The sequence below is a fragment of the Muscardinus avellanarius genome (genome assembly GCF_963383645.1).
Source record: "Muscardinus avellanarius genome assembly, chromosome: 4".
Classification (NCBI taxonomy): domain Eukaryota; kingdom Metazoa; phylum Chordata; class Mammalia; order Rodentia; family Gliridae; genus Muscardinus; species Muscardinus avellanarius.
Window position 1 is genome coordinate 122,914,920 of NC_137789.1, and position 18,443 is coordinate 122,933,362.

General features: G+C 41.3%; 1 protein-coding gene across 1 annotated transcript in view; it reads right to left on the reverse strand.

Moving 5' to 3' along the window:
• Nucleotides 1-1,291: 1,291 nt before the first annotated feature.
• Nucleotides 1,292-18,443, reverse strand: part of LIPA (lipase A, lysosomal acid type) — a gene marked incomplete at its 5' end in the record, with an annotated part of 34,160 nt that continues 17,008 nt past the window's right edge. Inside the window, 6 exons of the mRNA XM_080693785.1 lie at nt 1,292-1,540; nt 2,538-2,609; nt 10,311-10,382; nt 11,146-11,292; nt 14,720-14,856; nt 16,567-16,676. Of these exons, the coding sequence (XP_080549911.1) occupies nt 1,307-1,540; nt 2,538-2,609; nt 10,311-10,382; nt 11,146-11,292; nt 14,720-14,856; nt 16,567-16,676 (772 nt within the window). The 3' untranslated portion in view covers nt 1,292-1,306. The remainder of the gene's footprint in view (nt 1,541-2,537; nt 2,610-10,310; nt 10,383-11,145; nt 11,293-14,719; nt 14,857-16,566; nt 16,677-18,443) is intronic.

Consider the following 18,443-nt stretch of genomic DNA (forward strand, 5'->3'; position numbering starts at 1 on the left):
TTCACCAGCAGGAAAAGGGGAGATAAGAAAGAAAAGCACCTGTCCCCCAAAAGAAAAGGGAAGAAGAGAAAGGCCATTAAAGAAAGGAGAAAACACACACATATACTCCTTCGGGTCTTGAGGCTCACTGGGTTTTATTGAAAAGTTTAAATAAGACCTTTTAAATGTTACAAAATAGTATTAAGACTGACTGCATGCATTAGTAGATGCCACGTATTGTTTGTTATTGTAGTTAAAGTAACTACATCAGAAAATCCTATCAGTCGTCATTCGTCCATCTGAGTCTGGTAAGGAAACAATGCTATGAGAAAAGTAAAAAATATGGGCTTCCTGATAGAGATGCAAAGCAGGCTTATTAAAAGTACAGACACACGCACACACGAGTTAAAAATGAATTCCTGAGCTGAACTTTAATGTGAAAACATCCATTCACATTTCATCTGAGTGAAAATGAATGAGGACACTTCTCACGGCAACCGCGGGGCTCTGGCTCCACAGACGTCCAGCACGGAGCTCCATCTGGCTCCTGGACCCGAGAGTTTGTTAATTTTTGGAAAAGTAGTACAGTCTCTCCACAGGACTTCTAGACAAGTAGAATTATGGCCCGCCACACAATCTAGTGTTCCTGAACGCAGGCAACTGAGCGCATCCATCTTCAGCCTATTTGTAGAATTTTTTAAAATCAGTGCAATGGTTTTGAAGACTCTAGCAAACTACTTTGGCCTGAGCAATTTAAGCATTTGCTATTTAGATGTGATAAACCTCATTATAGGATTTTATTACTGGCATAGCTTGGATATCACTGGACTTGATTAGACACCTGGAGCATAAAAACAAGATGTCATTTCGATCCCTAAATACAAGACTAAGAGTACTTTAAGGCAAGAAAATGAGAATCAGGGATTCTTTATACCATTCAAGGCAATGACAGATTATTTACTAGTGACAAACACAGTTTATATTTTCAACACATGATGTCCTGGGAAGTATAAAAAGGCAATAGAGCAGGTTTTACATTGTAGGCAGAACGGAATGGATATAATGCCCTTGTCACATGTCAGTATTTGTAAAAGACTTAAAAGGACTGAACACTGTGGCTGAGATACTAGCTGTATATTCAGTCATACAGAAACAGGATACAGCTAGTGTGTTCTAATCTTAACGAGAGAGAATTGGGCATCTTCAAAGTTACAATTTCCTTGTGTATTAAAATACAAAAAAAAACTTGAAAAAGAAAAATGAGAGTACAGAAATTAAGCAAAAGCATTTTCTGAGGACTTGGTGGCCCCCATCTCGGGTCTGGCTTTCACGGGTATTTCCTCATCAGTTCGATCATTTCCTTGTAGAGACGCCAGGGGGCATCCAAGCCCCAGATGAAGTCGAGGTGCTCCCACTCGGGGATGTGCTTGTGGTACATCAGGTTGGGGATCTGAGTCAGCAAGACGTTGACGTCACTGGCGTCCGCAAGCCAGTCGTGACCCCCGCTCCACACCGCGGTGGGCAAGAGCATATCCTTCACGTTGTACGTGGGAGGGTAACTCTAAAATGAGAGGGGGGGGGGTTGCCATTGTTATCATTTTCAAAATCACAAGAGAAACACCATCTCCATTCAACAGTTTCCAGTACGTCTGATAAGAGAATGAGAGACTAAATTTCAAAGATCACTTTTAGTATTAAAAAAAAAATCCAACCCACAAGAAAAAAAATACAAACTGTGGGGATGCCCCCGTCTGCAGGGCACAGCAATGACTAACTCCCAGTGGGGAAGACTGCTGGCCCCAGGGAGTAGATATGAAGCAGGGGAACCCCAGGTAGTTAGGCAAAGGCTTTGGCGTTAGAGCCTCCTACTTTCTCCTTCTGGGTGTAAGAGAAGTCATGGAGCTGCTTATTCATCTTTAAGTCAGAAATAATCGTGCCAGCTGAGCGTAGTGGCACAGGCCTAAAATCTCAGTACTTGGGAGGCTGAGACAGGAGGCTGGCAGGTTTGCAGTCAGCCTCAGTCACTTAGTGAGGTCCTCTGCAAGTCAGAGAGACCTTGTTTAAAAATAAAAAAAAAAGTAAAAATAGGGCTAGGGGGTATGGCTTATTAAGAGGTAGTACACACCCCGAGGTTCAATCCTTGGTACCACTCCCCCCAAAACGTAAGGAAGGAAGGATGGATCACATCTAGGTCACCAAATTGTATTAATTATATAAGAAAAACCCAGGCTCAAACAACGGTAGTTTTATTTGTGCAGGGGCAGGTGTGAGCACTGTGGTCTGGCCAAGGATCCCCCGTGACCACATACTGGTCCGAGAGCCACCTGCTCTAAGAGTCCCTGTTTGTGATCATTCTGAGTGGTGCATCACAGTGCTGGATCTTACTTAGAGCCAGCAAAAAGGTAACAAAAAGAGGCTTAGGCCACCACACCAATTGCAAAGCCTGAATCGCCCTGCAGCAGCCGCTGAGGGAAGCAAACTCCATCTCACCAGTGCTCCCAATGGCTTCCTTGACGAGTTTTCAGGGCCCCATTAAATTAAAAGGCTGAAAATTTTACCTGGTTGTAATGAAGGTGATTCTTGGCGCTGCTCCCCCAGTCAAAGGCTTGAAACTTTTTAAACCTGATAATCTAAAAAGATAATTTGGGGAATAAAAGTTACTTGACATTGAAGTCTGAGATAATTCCATAGGCTGCTGGAGTTGGCTACTGTCTTCAGAAACCAGTTTTATACCCAAATCCAGATTTACTCATTCATTTCCACATAAGACGTTAGAGAAGATGGAACTGTTTGATTCTCTTTTGCTGCCTGACTCAATTTCTCATGGTAAAACTGGAAAGCAGCGGGCGCACGACACAAGAAAGCAACTGCACAAATGCTTTGGGTGCGCTGCATCGGTGCTTTCCCACTGGAATCTGCATCTTAAACTTTTTCAAAGAGTTTGTGATTTTATTTGGAAATACAGGCAAATACACAGTGCATTATGCAAGGGCATTTCTGGCAGTGGTGGCCGCACAGACAACGGTAGTCTCATAAGACAACACCCAGCTGTTACCGCTGCATGCGTTTGTGTAAGCACACGCCGTGAGGTTGGTACAATGACCAAGTTTCTCAGGTACACACCTGTTGAGAAATGCCTGATTTATATAGATAGAATTAGGTTGTCAATGTAGCCATCCGGCATGTATAATACATTATTTGTTTGTATTCAATGATTTCATTGACTTAACAACACTTTTTCTTGAAAGCTGGTATTATAATCATCAAATGGTACTGTATGCCAGCACAGTTCCAATGAGCTGCCGATACTATAGCTATGAAATAAAATTGCAGAGAAAACTTAAATGTATGCGTATTTAGAAACACACAATAAAGATATTTAAAAATTCACTTACTTTTAAAATCATATATATTCATACTTCTTGTATACACCCAAATGTAAAATACATCAAAAATTAAACCCCAAATGGACAAATCAAATAAATTAGAATTATAAATTCTGGCCAGATGGTGGCGCCTGGTTAAAAAAAATAACAGCCATTCTTTGTCAGATGCCTTTGATTTATGAGAAGTTCCAGTCCTCCTCAATTATAAAAATCTACTGTTGGGTATAATAAAAGACAGTGTAAGACTGCTACAGGATGTTTAGCCTATGTTTTTGCCATTGCAAATGACAGATGCTAAGTAACTGGCGTATTTAATAATACATATAGCTATGGTACCATATGTCTGTTCCCTCTTTGTCAGTGAAAAATCACCAAATGGAAACTGCCCTGCCACATCACAGACATAAATCTGCCCCTGTCTACATGCCTTCCAGCATTTATAAAAAACACCAGCCATGAGCATGGAGTAAGAGGGAAATATGCTCGCAGCTTAAACGTCCAAACCTGGCGCTGGTCCTCAGTCTTTGCACTGCCCTCTTAAGGAAGTATCGCCAAAGGCGGGAGGTGTGAAAATTACTTACAGTAGCCAAAAAAACCTATTTTCAAATAATTTATATAATTTCTACATGAAATTATAATAATTATAATTCAAATAATAATTTCTATAAGGAATATTAGGTAGAAAAAGACACAAAATGAAATTAAATATTCACTATGGTTATACTGTGATAATCTAATATAGAGAAAAATCGAGAGGAAATGCTTATAAAACATAACAATGAAGTGACATATATATATATATATAATTTTTTTCATTTTTTATTTTATTTTATTTTTTTGGTGGTACTGGGGTTCCTGGAAGCCCTTCTACCTCTGGGCTACACTCCCAGACCTATTTTTACATTTTTTTTTTTTTAATTTGGAAACAGGGTCTCCTAAGCCAGCGCGCACAGCTGGCTTCGAACCTGCGTGATCCTCCTGTCTCTGCCTCCCAAGCGCGGGAATTACAAGCGTGCACCACCACGCCCGGCTCATGAAGTGAAATTTTAAAAATTAATTTTAGGTATCAAATACTAATGAAAAATTGGTTAAATTTTCTAAAGTACAGTATGTATCAGAAATCTTAAATATGTATACCTCTCATCACTTTTTACATCTTTGAATGTAGCATCCTAAGAAAATAATCTTCCTGATGTCTAAGGACAACTCTGTCTATTTCTATAAAAATCAAGAATATTTCTCCCAGGATGGTTCACTATTGCAAAACTACTAACATAGCCAAAAAGAAAATGAGAAAAGATAATAAAATTCACACAACAAAAAACTGGCCTCATCATGAATACTTTTAAATTTTAGTTAATGATCTGGAAAGGCATTTTTTATTATGGGAGAAATTAGTTGTCCCTCAGTGCCATCCTTGTTTTCTTCTTTTCAGTAATAGAATTCTTAATGCTTGCTGGAAGCACAGGGCTGCCAGGTTCGAATCCTCCTCCCAGTGTGAGTGGCCAGGCTGTGGCTGACACTGGCTTCTCAACTAGCTCCTGCACGCAGAGCCACTTGCCCTGGCCTTCCTCTCTCCGACCCCCCAGGGGCTGACACAGACATGGAAGCGACACACACAGCTTCCACCAGGCAGAAAAGGACAGCACCCCAAGAGTGCCAGCTACACGTGGGACCCTGCACGACCTTGTGGGGCAGTCACGGCATTCTATGCTGGGGGGCTGCTGTTGTCTCAACTGTAGTATGAGAAAGAAATAAACTATTTAGCAGCTATATTTGGGATTTCTGAATAGACTGTATCTAACAAATACAATACTATTTATCTAAATGAAAAGTTACTAAAAAGTACATGTAGCATGATCCCAATTTTGTAATTTTTGATTATACCAAATTATTAATTATGATCACTGTTTGGTAGCAGAAATACCAGTGATTGTTTTCCTCTCACTCATGCATTCTCTAAAATTTCATAAAACATAAAAAATTTCATGTCTGATTAAAAATTATAATGAAATTTTATAGTGTTTAAAAGCCAACAGAATGTTTTGTTTTCTTGCCTAAAAAACACATTGTTTTAAGCAATGGAGGCCCTCCCAATCATCTGAGGTACTTATTAAATGCAGATCCCAGGAACACACACTCAGAAATTTAGATTCTCAACAGGTCTAAGAAAGGCCCAAGATCATGTATTTCTCTTAGTTCTGACCAGTACTGAAAATATATGTTAGGACTAGCTTTCTTCCAATGGGAGCAAGTACCTGGGCTCTGGAGAGGATTAGATTGGAGAGTGGACAATAGTAAAAAGAGATCTGGCTTGGAGAATACATATAAAAGCCATGAATGAACTAGGTTTTGGAACTGTTAGTAAGTCAATGGTAAGTAATACTTGTAGAAGTCCAAAAGCTAGATCTAAAAGGACCATGTAGCATCCATCAGGTTTGCTGGGGACACTCACTTTGGGGCAAGCTTACTACCATGTAAGAAAATACATACAACTACTTTGAGATCTCCAGGCTGGAGAGGCCAGGCTGGATTCTCAGCTCACCACTTCCAGCAGAGCTCGGTCTTTAACTGATCTCACTTAACACAACAACACTCATAAAAAGACTAAGAGTTAACAGTATTCATGGATACAAAGGAAAACAAAGATCATGTGAGATTTTAACATGAACTTCAGCAAACTTTTCTCCTGTTAATCTATGTCCTCCACACTCATACAAAGCTGGAAACTGGCTCCAGAAAAAATCTGCCTGTACAGTACTCCTCCATGACTGGTCATTATCCCATCTATTCAATCCATGGGCATCAAGACAAGGCCTCCATGTGACTTCCCAAAACTGGAGTTTCCCAAGGATATCACTTGAATAAAATTCTTACTTAATTCTTATAAAAATAAAGTTCTTATTTTTTCAATTAGTTATATTGGCTTTTGGATGCTGTTTAAATTTTTAAGTGTTAGACTAACTCATCATTAATCACAGTTCTAAATACTTCTCATCCAAAGGCAATAGAGGCAAATGAATTCAAATGAATATAGCTTATAGCTTCGTCAGACTAAAAGGACAGTATTCCCAGTCCTGGTACTGCAGATGATATCACGATTCCCTTAGATCAAAGATGTCTGCCGCTTACATCTGAACCAGCTATTTCCAAACTATCTTCTCAGTCTTGGATCCAGGGGCTTCTCCTCCCCTTCAACATACACCTCCTGCCCACCCCCTCACTGTGAGATAAAGCCACTCATCCAAATATGCTCCTCTAATGTTTTACTGAGTGTTCCATGATAATGTGCTACTATGAAGCTCATAATTACTTTTAACTGTATCATCTACTGCCATGCTATCAGTGGAGAGCACCACCTCCTTCTCACTCAGAAAAAAATACAGCATGTTTTTCCCCCAAACATCTACGTGAACACGGTTTATGTTTTCCTGGAATATAGGCCAAGTTACAAAATGGTAGCTTCTGGAATTATCTAATGTGAATTAGCCTGGTTGAGGGGAAACCCACTATATAATTCTATCTGTAATCAGTATCAGAATGGCACAATGCTACTTTACAAATAAAAGGAGAATATGTTCTTGAGTAATTATTAAAAATCTTAGCATGTATCTTCATAATTCTTTTTTTGTCAATTAAACTATTTTTGTCAATTAAAATATATAGTTAAGAAAATGAAAAGAATAAGTGAATGCTAATTGTTTTTTTTTTTAAAGCAAACTTCTGAATGTCCTGTGAATAAAATGGCTTTAAAGGCCCCCAGCAGAGCCTGCAAGCCCCACACCAGGACCATGGCCTCCAGCCTGCCCGCCTCCAGGCCCTGCCACACGCAGCATGCCTCCCTGACAGACCTGTGGGGCCAGGCAGCCTGCCCTAGAGAGGTGGCCCCTGGCCACAGCCCAGAGGAGAGGGACACGGCAGGGGGCTAGTGCAGCAGCTGCATGAAGAAAATGTGCTGGGGGGGGGGGGACCATGACGAGAGGGTAGAGGGCAAGGCCGCAGTGCAGTGAGGCTGAGCCTTGGACACGTTTCTGAAGCTCCTCCAGTGCGGTTCAAACTGAAAACCACAAGGTCACTGGGCCAGAGAGCAGTGCTCTGGACCTCAGCCTGTAGCCTTTGACCCTGGCCAGCTGCCTGGTAAAAAAAAAGGCTAGAACAAGGTGGAAGGCTGATTTGTGGACAGTCCAGCTGTTCCCCGCAAACCCAGGTCCATGGCCTGGAACGCCATGGGGAAACAAAACTGTTCTGTAACATAAAACAGAACAGTCTCAGGACAGCGGGGTCTACATGTTTCCCAGTGCCCTGAAAGCCCAGGTCTGGGGCCACATGTGCATCATGAGGCGGGTGGTACACACGTGGTCCGCCAGTGGTCCCAGCTGTAAGCGTTTCAGCATCTGCCTTTGACGGTCATCCCCCAAGCGTCTCAAGGAGTCGCATGACTAACCCCTAAGGTGACGGGGATTGAGCCTTTTGCAGACTTATTAGGAGGAGGATAAAAGTGCTCAGGGAATATCAGGGAATTTTGGTGCAAGGTATATGAAAAAAGAAGTGACTATATACAGAAATATAAGAAGAGCTGGGAGCTGGGAGAGCACTTGTGAATGAGGACTGTGGAAGGCCTGGGGCGATGCTGAAGGGGCAGGGCGTGCTGCCCGCGTGCCGGGAACACCCTGTACTCCAGGGGCCTCTGCTGAGCCACGTCACCACTGACACTTAACATTCACACCTCTGGTCAGACCGAGTCCTGGCACCTGGGGGCTCAGGTTAAGAAGTACTTATTACTGTACTTAATATCTTACTTCCTACAGACAGGGCTCATGGGGCAACTGAGGAAGGAGACTAAAACATCAGTGACGTCCCTGATCCGTGACCCCCAAGCCTGGCTGGGGAGAAGAATCTGCTAGGCAGAGTTTTAAAACTACAGCTCTTCAGGGATAAAAAAAAGACTGGCCTACTGATATACACAACATGGCTGAATCTCCAAATAATTATACTGAGCAATAAACGCCAGGCAAAATCAAGTATAATGGTATGACTGTACTTAAAAAAACTCTAAAAAATTTAGTAACCTCAAGTGAGAGAAAGTCATTATGTGGGGGGAAGGGTAGGTATTAGAAAGGAGCCTGGGGAAGCTGGATGGGGGCAGGTATGCTTGCTATTTTGATCAAGATGATGGTTTTGCAGGTGGACATCTATGCCAAAATATATATGAAATTGTATACTTTAAATATCATATGTCATTGGGCATGGTGGTACATGCTTGTAACCCAGCATTTGGGAGGCTGAGACAGGAGGATCGTGGTTCACGGACAGCCTCAGCTACTTAGTGAGGCCCTTTGCCACTCAGTGAGACCCTGTTTCAAAATAAAAAATAAAAATAGGGCTGGGGGTAGAGCTTGGAGATAGAGTGTCCCTGGGTTCCATCCCAGTACTGCAAATAAAAAATAAAATAAAATAAAGTCAGTTGGAAGAAAATTGTCAAAAATATGTCCTGAGGTAGAATAAGGCCCTAATATATTTGTCAGTGGGAGAGGGAAAGCAAGCTGTAGGAAGCAGGAGAACATCTGCATCACCTACCTCTACCTACATTTCTGTTTGTTTTTTAAACGATAAACAGCACGAGGTGTAGAACAGAATACAGACACGTTCATATCACTGAACACACATTTTTTATCCCTGGATGGGGTTACTGAATAACTATATTTTCAATTTAATATCCAGCTGGGCGTGGTGGCGCACGCTTGTAATCCCCGCGATTGGGAGGCAAAGATAGGAGGATCGCACAGGTTTGAAGTCAGCCTCGCTGGCTTAAGAGACCCTGTCTCCAAATAAAAATAACATAAAATAGATCTGGGAGTGTAGCCCGGAGGTAGAAGGGTTTTCAGGAACCCCAGTACCACCAAAAAATTAAAAAAAGATAATATCCATTACTTGGAAGCTGAATGTGGTAGCACACACTTATAATGCCAATACTTGGGAGCCCAAAACAAGAGGATTGCAGGTTCAAGGCTAACCTCAGCAACTTAGCAAGATCCTGTTTCAAGCCAGGCATGGTGGTGCACGCTTGTAATCCCAGCATTTGGGAGGCTGAGGCAGGAGGATCCAGGTTCGCGGCCAGCCTCAACTACTTGGTGAGGCCCTTTGCAACTCAGTGAGATCTGTTTCAAAATAAAAAGTTAAAAATAAGGGCTGGGGGTGTAGCTTGGAGGTACAATGCCCCTGGGTTCCATTCTCAGTACCCCCCCCAATAAAAAAAAGGATCCTATTTCAAAGCAAAAAATAAAAAGGGCTGGTGGTGTAGCTTGGAGGTAGAATGCCCCTGAGTCAATCTCCAGTACCAAAATAAAAGACAATTTTCATTTTTGTATATAAATAATTTATGGATCTTCTAGAACAGACTTATACTAATACAATAAAATGATCAAAACTCTAAACATTGGTGGCTCTTGTCCACATCCATGGTTGGTTTAGCTCTGGCTTATTCAATGATGTTTCAGGTCTATTGTGTTTGTGGGTCACAATGCCAAAATTAGTGGCTTCTACCCTTCAAAGTTGCTTCACAGTCACGTTTTATGAAGCAATGCAGAAATTAAATCCTGCACTCTAGGAAAAACAAATGTGAGGAAAAAAAGCAGAAAGGAGAAAGGAAGAAAACAGATAAATTTAAGATGCTAACAGAGAAGAGGAAAAGAGGGGGGAGGAAAAAGGAGTAAGTCAACCCAAGAGCTGTTTGGTGGCCCCATGCCCAATACAGTGTGTCTTACAGAAGATAACAAGAACAGCACACACAAGGACCAGGGGCTCTGGGGAAGGAGCCAGGTCAGATCCAGAGGCAGTCGGTGCTCTTCAGGAAAGGTCTGCAAGAGGTGCTTTAAGGAACGCACAGGCCTTTTTCCAGTGCTGATCTTATATGACCCCAACCACACTCCTGGAATGAATGCTTACCTGGGCCCAATGCATCATGTTTTGCACAGAAGTCCCAGCAGGACAGTGTGATGCATACACATCCACTCTAGACTGCAAAGAGACAATAAGTTAATGAATTAAAATAGCATTGAGGTGGCATTGATAATAAATATATATTTACCTTGAAAGTATTAAAAACTACAAAGCCATAATCTCAAATGCAGGAGATCATGGGTGGAAAAAAATTCTTTGACTGCAAGTATGTCCTACAAAAATATGAAGAACCACATATGTAGAGTAATTATGAAGAAAATGCAAAAAGTATGGTGCTTTAACAGGTTAAGATTAGAGGTCTTTTTTTTTTTTTTTTTTTTTTTTTGTGGTACTGGGGTTCCTGGAAACCCTTCTACCTCCGGGCTACACTCTCAGACCTATTTTATACTTTTTATTTGGAAACAGGGTCTCTTAAGCCAGCGCGGCTGGCTTCGAACCTGCGTGATCCTCTTGTCTCCACCTCCCAAGCACGGGGATTACAAGCGTGCGCCACCACGCCCGGCTAGAGGTCATTTTTATTTTCTTCTTCATGTTTTACTGAATTCCTCAAATTTTAAAATAATCACACCTTACTTTAATCATCAGGAAAAAAGTAAAAATCACTGTTACTTTAAAAAATTCCCTAGACCCTTCACTCGAGAATTTTAGAAACTAACTTCAAAATACAAGAGCAGCAGATGGCCCTGCAGGCACAGCTGAAGCCAATCCCTCTGAAGAGGGCATCCCTACCTCTCCCATCTCCTCTAACACAAACAAGGGTGTCCACTCACAAGGAAAATCACTGGAGGCTTAAATCAAGTCTTATTATCAATATACATACCATATTTAAATTCCTCTCATTAAATCCACTCAGAACAAAAAAAAGATTTCCACAAAGCTCCTTCAGAATGACATGGCTACAAAAGTGGGTACTCAGCCACTTCAAAATCGCATTCTCTGGGAGAAATTCCTTTTGTCCAAATATGTCCTACAAAATAAAAGGAAACACAAGAAGATCTGAGTGTCCTGTTCTGGTGTACCCTCCTCAGAAGCAAGGACAACCGAGTGTCCTCAGGAGCGAGTTCTCAGTCGACATCCAGACTAGGGTATTTACGAGCTAAGTTCGCTAGGCAAAACTAGATGTGTTAAAGATGTGTACTTAAATTCTCAAAATGAAGCATGGAGGTAAAAATCAAATGAGCTTACAGCCAACTTTTACAAAGGAAAGGGGCCTTGACTGAATATTCATCTGAGGGCCATCCCCAAGTCATCTTCATAGGTCTCTGAGTGATGGTTGGGGCTTCTGAGAAGTCAAGGCTGTGGCTGATCACCAGTGTCTGCTGGGTGTGCTGGTGTCTTAATCTCACATGGGCCATATGCAGCCCATGGCTGGTTGGTTTTGTTTATTTTTACTATTTTTTTTAATTTTGGTAAGACATACCAAATTTACATAAAATTTACCATTTTCACCATTTTAAGTGTCAGTAGAATTAAGTACATTTGCTTTATAGTGCAACTATCACCACTACCCATTTCCAGGATCCATCTTCCTAGACTGAAATTTCATACCCATTAAACAATTTTTCCTCATTGCCCTAGAACTGCCTGTTTCTCTAAGTAAAGTTTTATTGGAATATAGCCACTCTTTTTGTATTATCCTTGGCTGCTTTCATGAAACACTGGCAGAATAAAGTAGTTACAACAGAGAACGTATTGCACACAAAGCCAAATATATTTACTATCTGGCTCTTTATGAAAGAAGTTTGCAATCCCTGGTCTACATCATATCTAACCAATGGTCAATGGACCTGTATTCAAGTGCCACATTATCGAGGCAAATCTTCACGTATTGCACAACAGGAAATGGAAAAAATATCTTCCTTATGTTGAAATCAAACCTACCTCTCTGTGCTCTTGCTCATGTCCACCAGCTGCAGAGACACAAAGGAATGAAAAACTAGAAAGCCTACAAAGGCAGTTTTATGGGTTGAATTCTAACTTCCCTAAGAAACAGATCTCATTTAAAGACAGGGTCTCCACAGGAGAATAAAGTAAAAATGTGGTGATTAGAGTGGGCCGTGATACAGTAAGATTGATGTCCTTCTATAAAAATGGAAAATTTGGAAGCATTAGTAGATATGCATACAGGGAGAACACCAAGGGAAGATGGAGGCAGAAACTGGGACGATGCTTCTCTACAGGCCAAGAACTGCCAAAGATGGCCAGCAAAGCACTGCTCGGGGAGAGGCATGGGACAGATTCATGCTTCAGCAGCAAACACAGGCAGGCATGTGAATACTACTGAGTAAAACCGAAAGTGGAAAACGCTACCCTGGCTCAGAGCTGATGATTATGGGGTGTTGAGAACTATAGCAAAATGGAAAGCTTATGCTCGGCCTAACTGCCACTAGCAACCACTACCTGTTCTGGCTTATCACTAACCCATAAGATTATGAAGTGTATCTTCTTTTTTTCCTTCCCCTAAACAAACAAACAAACAAATAAATAAACAAACAGAAAACAGCCCTCAAGGCTGCAATGTAAATATCTCTCTAATATTAATTAATAATACCATATGGGGCCATTCATATTATAAATATGAATGTTCCCAAATATCAGAACATTCAGAACATGTAAGAATCAACACTTCCTCTAGCAAATTTGGCCACCATAGACAGCCCGAGAGCTCTGTCAACCTTCTATAAGATAACTAAACAGTACCTAAGGACAAGTATCAGGTCTTTGTGAATGTTCCTCTTCTTTTCTCCAGACTAACCACATTAGAATTAGCTGAGGAGAGCCAGGTAATAAATACCACGTGTAGAGACCAGGTGCCACAGCCATATGACATGAAAAAGCATACTTTTTAGAGCTCCTGGCTTTGAGTCTACATAACAGTTGCACATGACAAGGACACGTATTTCTCAAGTTCTCTGCTAAACACAAGTTAAGAGAATGACACATCCGATCACCAATGTAAATCCCAATTAACCAAACTTTCCTTTTGGTTGACAAAGGATGTGAACTGACATTGTCCTTCTGAACTACAACCCAAATATTACTATTTGGGTATTAGAATTTGGAAAACTCCACCAAAATTACATACATCCAAGATTAAGAAAAATGTACTGTACACATTCGCAGGCCTGCTCATAGGAATGTTGAAATCTTTCTAATTTATCCCTTTTTATTTAAAAAAGGATTAGAGTGAATCCTCTATTTCCCAAAAAGAAACATGTATTTTTTTCAGCTCAGCTGATTCAAAGGTTTTATGAACACATTCAGTTTTTTCACTCTATGAGCATACTGTAAAGCAGTATTATCTGAAACAGTGGTTCCCAAATATCCGAACATTCAGACCACATAAGAATCACAAAGGTGTTTTATAAAAACAAAGAACCCTGAGCCCTCTCCAGACTGCATAAAACGTCATCTCCAAGGTGAGATACGGAGGGGAAAGAGGAATGAGAATTTGCATTTTTACAAAGTTGTTAAATTATCATCTCCAAAGATTAAGTTATATTAAAAATATACATTCCTATGACAAAGCAAATTTACTTCCGCATATCTGCTTTGTGGATATCCCCTCTCCCCCTGCTGCCACCACCACTACCACCAGAGGGACAAAAAGATTCAGCAGTAAAAACAACTCAAAAATCTACCATAAAATTTAACATATTTTAACCCTAACAAGCAATGACTTAAATAGGAGTCTGGCAAAATAAGTAGTTCCTTATCATCCAAAGCTTACTATACAGCAGTGAAGAAGGAAATGAATTAACATGACAGCTCTCCAAGAGTGAAACATAATAACATACAGAACAATCTACACAGGTGTGTGTGTGTGTGTGTGTGTGTGTGTAAATGCGTGATACACAGACATAAAGCACAATAATAAACCACCTAGCCTCAGCTGGCTTAAAACTCACGAAAGCTGATTCCTTTTTCAACAGGACCTGAGGCTGCATACTTCAGGGCTGAGTCCTGAGGAAGTCACTGGTTTGTGTTTGGGGGCCACATTATAAAATATATAAAATTGTGTCACTAGATCACCCTCGCTCAGTGTGGCCAGGGAAGGGCATGCACATAGGAATGGCACATTTTCTGTCTCTCATCTCCTGACTCTTCTGTGCATGGGCTCAGACTGTGGAATAAACGTCGACTCCACAAATGTTTAAATTACTTTTTGTGATGGGCTGATGGCTGTACTAACATATGTCTCCCACCATGTGCAGTTACAGTCTCCATGGGCTCCCCCTGCACAGGAAGTCAGGGTGAAGGTACAAAGAAAAACCCATTGCTCCACTAATAACAGCAAACAGAGTAGGATGCCACTGGTTCCCCCGCCAAGGCAACCTTCTTCAGCTCTACAGAGGAAGTCTGCAGGGAGGGTAAAGGGCAGAGGGACTGAGTACCTTAACGAGAAGATCTGGCAACAGTCCTAATTTGGCTAGAGGGCTCTCACAGTAATTGGCTAAAACCACAGGCGCCAATGCAAAAAACACTTTGATCCTTTTGGCCAGCTTGGGCATCTGTGAAAATGCTATAAAACCTGTGGGAGCAAAGGAAGAGAACATGAACTCCATCTTCTCGGATTTCCTTTTCAGAAAGGGCAAGAAGGTGTCTGTGACTCCCTCCAGCCACAGCCAGAGAGCCATGCAGGGAGGGAGTGCCCTCTGGAGGCAATGCTCTTGGAAATGGGCCTTCCGCGTACATGGGCCTTTGCAGGCGTAAACACCAAATTAGATTAAGTTAGTAGATCTGTTGCTTGTTAAGTGCTGCTCTAACTCTCAACCTAGACGTACACAAGAAGTCCAGGTTGGGAAAACCAAGCTCTTCCCTTTTCCTTTAACAGTGGGAGCCAAAAGTCTATTTCTCTAGCTCCAAATTGCCACCTCCCTCCTCCTGCCCCTCCCTCCATCCCCAATTCAGAGCCACATTCAATTAGACACCAGTGACTCAAACGGGATGGAATGCACACATTCAGAATTCCTCTTTCAAAGTATCTTCTAGCCCTGTCTCAGGTCTCTTCTTGCCACTTGGCCCCGGAATGGCACTTTAGAAAACTGTAGGGTACAGGACACAAGTGAATTAACTGAAGGAAGGAATCTAAATTTAAAAAAAAAAAAAGTCCAGTTCCATATTTCTGAGAGTGAGGCCCATATTTTTTTTTTGGGGGGGGGTGTTACTGGGGATTGAACTTAGGAGCATTCTAGCCTTGAGCTACACCTCAGCCCTATTTCTTATTCTTTATTTTGAAACAGGGTGTCACTAAGTTGGGAAGGCCTCACTAAGTGGCTGAGGCTGGCTTTGAACCTGCGATCCTCCTATCTCAGCCTCCCAGCACTGGAATTAGAAGCGAGCCCACCTTGCCTGGCTGAGAGTGAGGCCATTTAGATAGTGGCATGCTTCCAAGCACTCAGACTTCCCCCCTGTGATTCTGCTATTAGGAATGTACTCTAAGGAGGTCATGTGACAGGAACATGAAGGTGTTAGTCACAGTGGCCACCCAAAGGGAGAGTTAAATAAACTCTGGGGCATATCCCTGTCCCTAGCCCTTTATTAGAAAAAACACTTCTGCCCGGGATGGTGGCGCACACTTGTAATCCCAGCATTGGGGAGGAGAGACTGGAGGATTGCGGTTCACAGACAGCCTCAGCTACTTAGTGAGGCCCTTCACAATTCAATGAGACCCTGTTTCAAAAAAATAAAAAGACTAAACACTAGGTCTGGGAATGTAGCTTGGAGGTACAATGTCTCTGGGTTCCATCCTCAATACTGCAAAAAAAAAAAAATCAAAACAACAACAACAACAAAAAAATACTTATTAGAATTATGGGTAATTTGTATTTTCTTTACACTCTGCAAAATTCTCTATTTTTCTGTTTAATAAACTCACATTACCCTCCCCTTAACTTTAAAAGTCAACTTATTTTCTTTTTGAAGTTTTCTGACTTTAGAAAACTTCCGATTTTTTACCTTCTCACACCTCATATTGCTTAACTTGGAAAATATATATGAGGATGTGCCTTACATTAATTCTTTAATTTTAAGAGAACCACATACCATCTTAGCAATCTATATTGTTTGAATTTCCACAGAAGTCTATTACCAAACTTCCTTGCCCTATTTATAATTCCTTTTAGCATTACAAAAATAGCTACTTGAGCTAACATTATTTTTTATATTTCACTGTCAAGACTAAATGTAAAGTCTGCAGTAAAGACATTCTATCCACTTCCAATGTTTATTACATACATACCTATGGTCGTGCCTTGAGAATGGCCCACATAATACGCTTGTTCTTGGCCAGTTTTATTCAGAATGAAGTTAATTGAAGCTGATAGGTCATATTTTGCCATCTCATCAAAACTGTAATCCAAACAAAGAAACTTTCACTGAAAAGTCCATAAAATAGAAGACCCCACAGGTACTGAGTATGAAATTTAAGGAATTAGCACCAACCAAACACAGCTGCACTGAGTTCGGGAAACTGAACATCACCAGAGCCACAGGGTCCCCTTGGGCTCGGGATCATACAGTACCTGTTCCTCTATACCTGCTTTCATTCACGTTGATGCATTGAGTCATTGTTGTTTATTCTGGTTCTATTATGTTAATATGCCACACTTCACTTATTCATCCTATTATGTTAGTATACTATACTTTGTTTTTCCATTCATTCTAGTCACTGCTGATGACTTGCGTGCATCTTTAAGTCATCAAAAGCTTGGTATCAGACAAATGAAACTGTTATGTGAGATTATCATTTTTAATTTTGGATAAATTGCTATAATACTAGATGTCAACCACTAAGCCAAGCATGGGAGGGAGGGATGGGGAGAGAATGGGGTGGGGATCGGGTGGGGGCTGACTGGGCGATGTGTGCATGTATGTCTACAAAAGTTTGTATCCCACTATGATGTATGAATACAGTGCACCAATAAAAAATAAATTTAAAAAAAAAAAAAAAAAAAAAAGTGTTCAATGCTTCACTACTGCAAATGGCACTACAATAAACATATTCTTGCACATACCCTTTGGTAAAGCCGCTCATTCTTGTGTTTCATGTCCTTGAGAGGCTCTACTTTTATAAATGGCGGGCAAGCCTGGAGATATCCAAGATGCCAAGCTATACCCTCGACCTGGCCCGCGTATGCGTGCACTTGTGTGTGTGCTTGTCATCGGCAGACAGACGAGCCAAGTGTTAGTACACACTGGCAGTGTGCCTGGCTCTGTGGAGGTTCCTTCCCAGCATCCTCTAAGGCCCCAATGACCTTATAAGGTAAGTGTTTATTGTCTTTGTTTTAAAAAAGGAAACAGGCACAGAAGGATTATGAAACATACCCAATGACATACGGCAACTACTCTGTAGAGCCAAAAGTGAGAGAGAAAAAGGAAAATTCCTAAGGAAAAAAAAAAAAAGCGAACATCTGAGGTACGTCGTGTTTATGGAAGACGGAGGAGGTTTAAGGGACAACAGTTACCTAATAGGTCCCTCAGCACCAGGAATGCCAAAAAAACTTAGGAATTCCTAGGCCAGGCACAGTGGCACAGGACTGTAAACCCAGTCCTTGGGAGGCTGAGACAGGAGAAGCGCAGGTTCAAAGCTAGCCTCAGTAACGTAGCAAGGCTCTCAGAAACAAAGCGAGACCCCCTGTTTTCAAAATAAAATAAAATAGGGTTGTGGGTAGGGGTCAGAAGTAAAATGCCCCTGGGTTCAATCCCTAGTAACACACACACACACACACACACACACACACACACACACTGAATTCAATTCTTATGTAAACATTTGCTTATGCTTTACCTTATTGCTAGTTATTAAATTCCTGGCAAACACTGGACATGATGTCACATGCTTATAATCCCAGTACTTGGGAGGCTGAGGCAGGAGGATCACAGGTTCACAGCCTCAGCAACTTAGTGAGGCCCTCTGCAAATTTGTGATATTGTGTTTCAAAATAAAAAATAAAAAATCAGGCTAGGGATGTAGCTTGGAGGTAGAATGCCTCTGGAATTCAATCCCTGGTAACACACACACACACACACACACACACACACACACACACACACACACACACACTGAATTCAATTCTTAATGTAAACATTTGCTTATACTTTACCTTATGGCTAGTT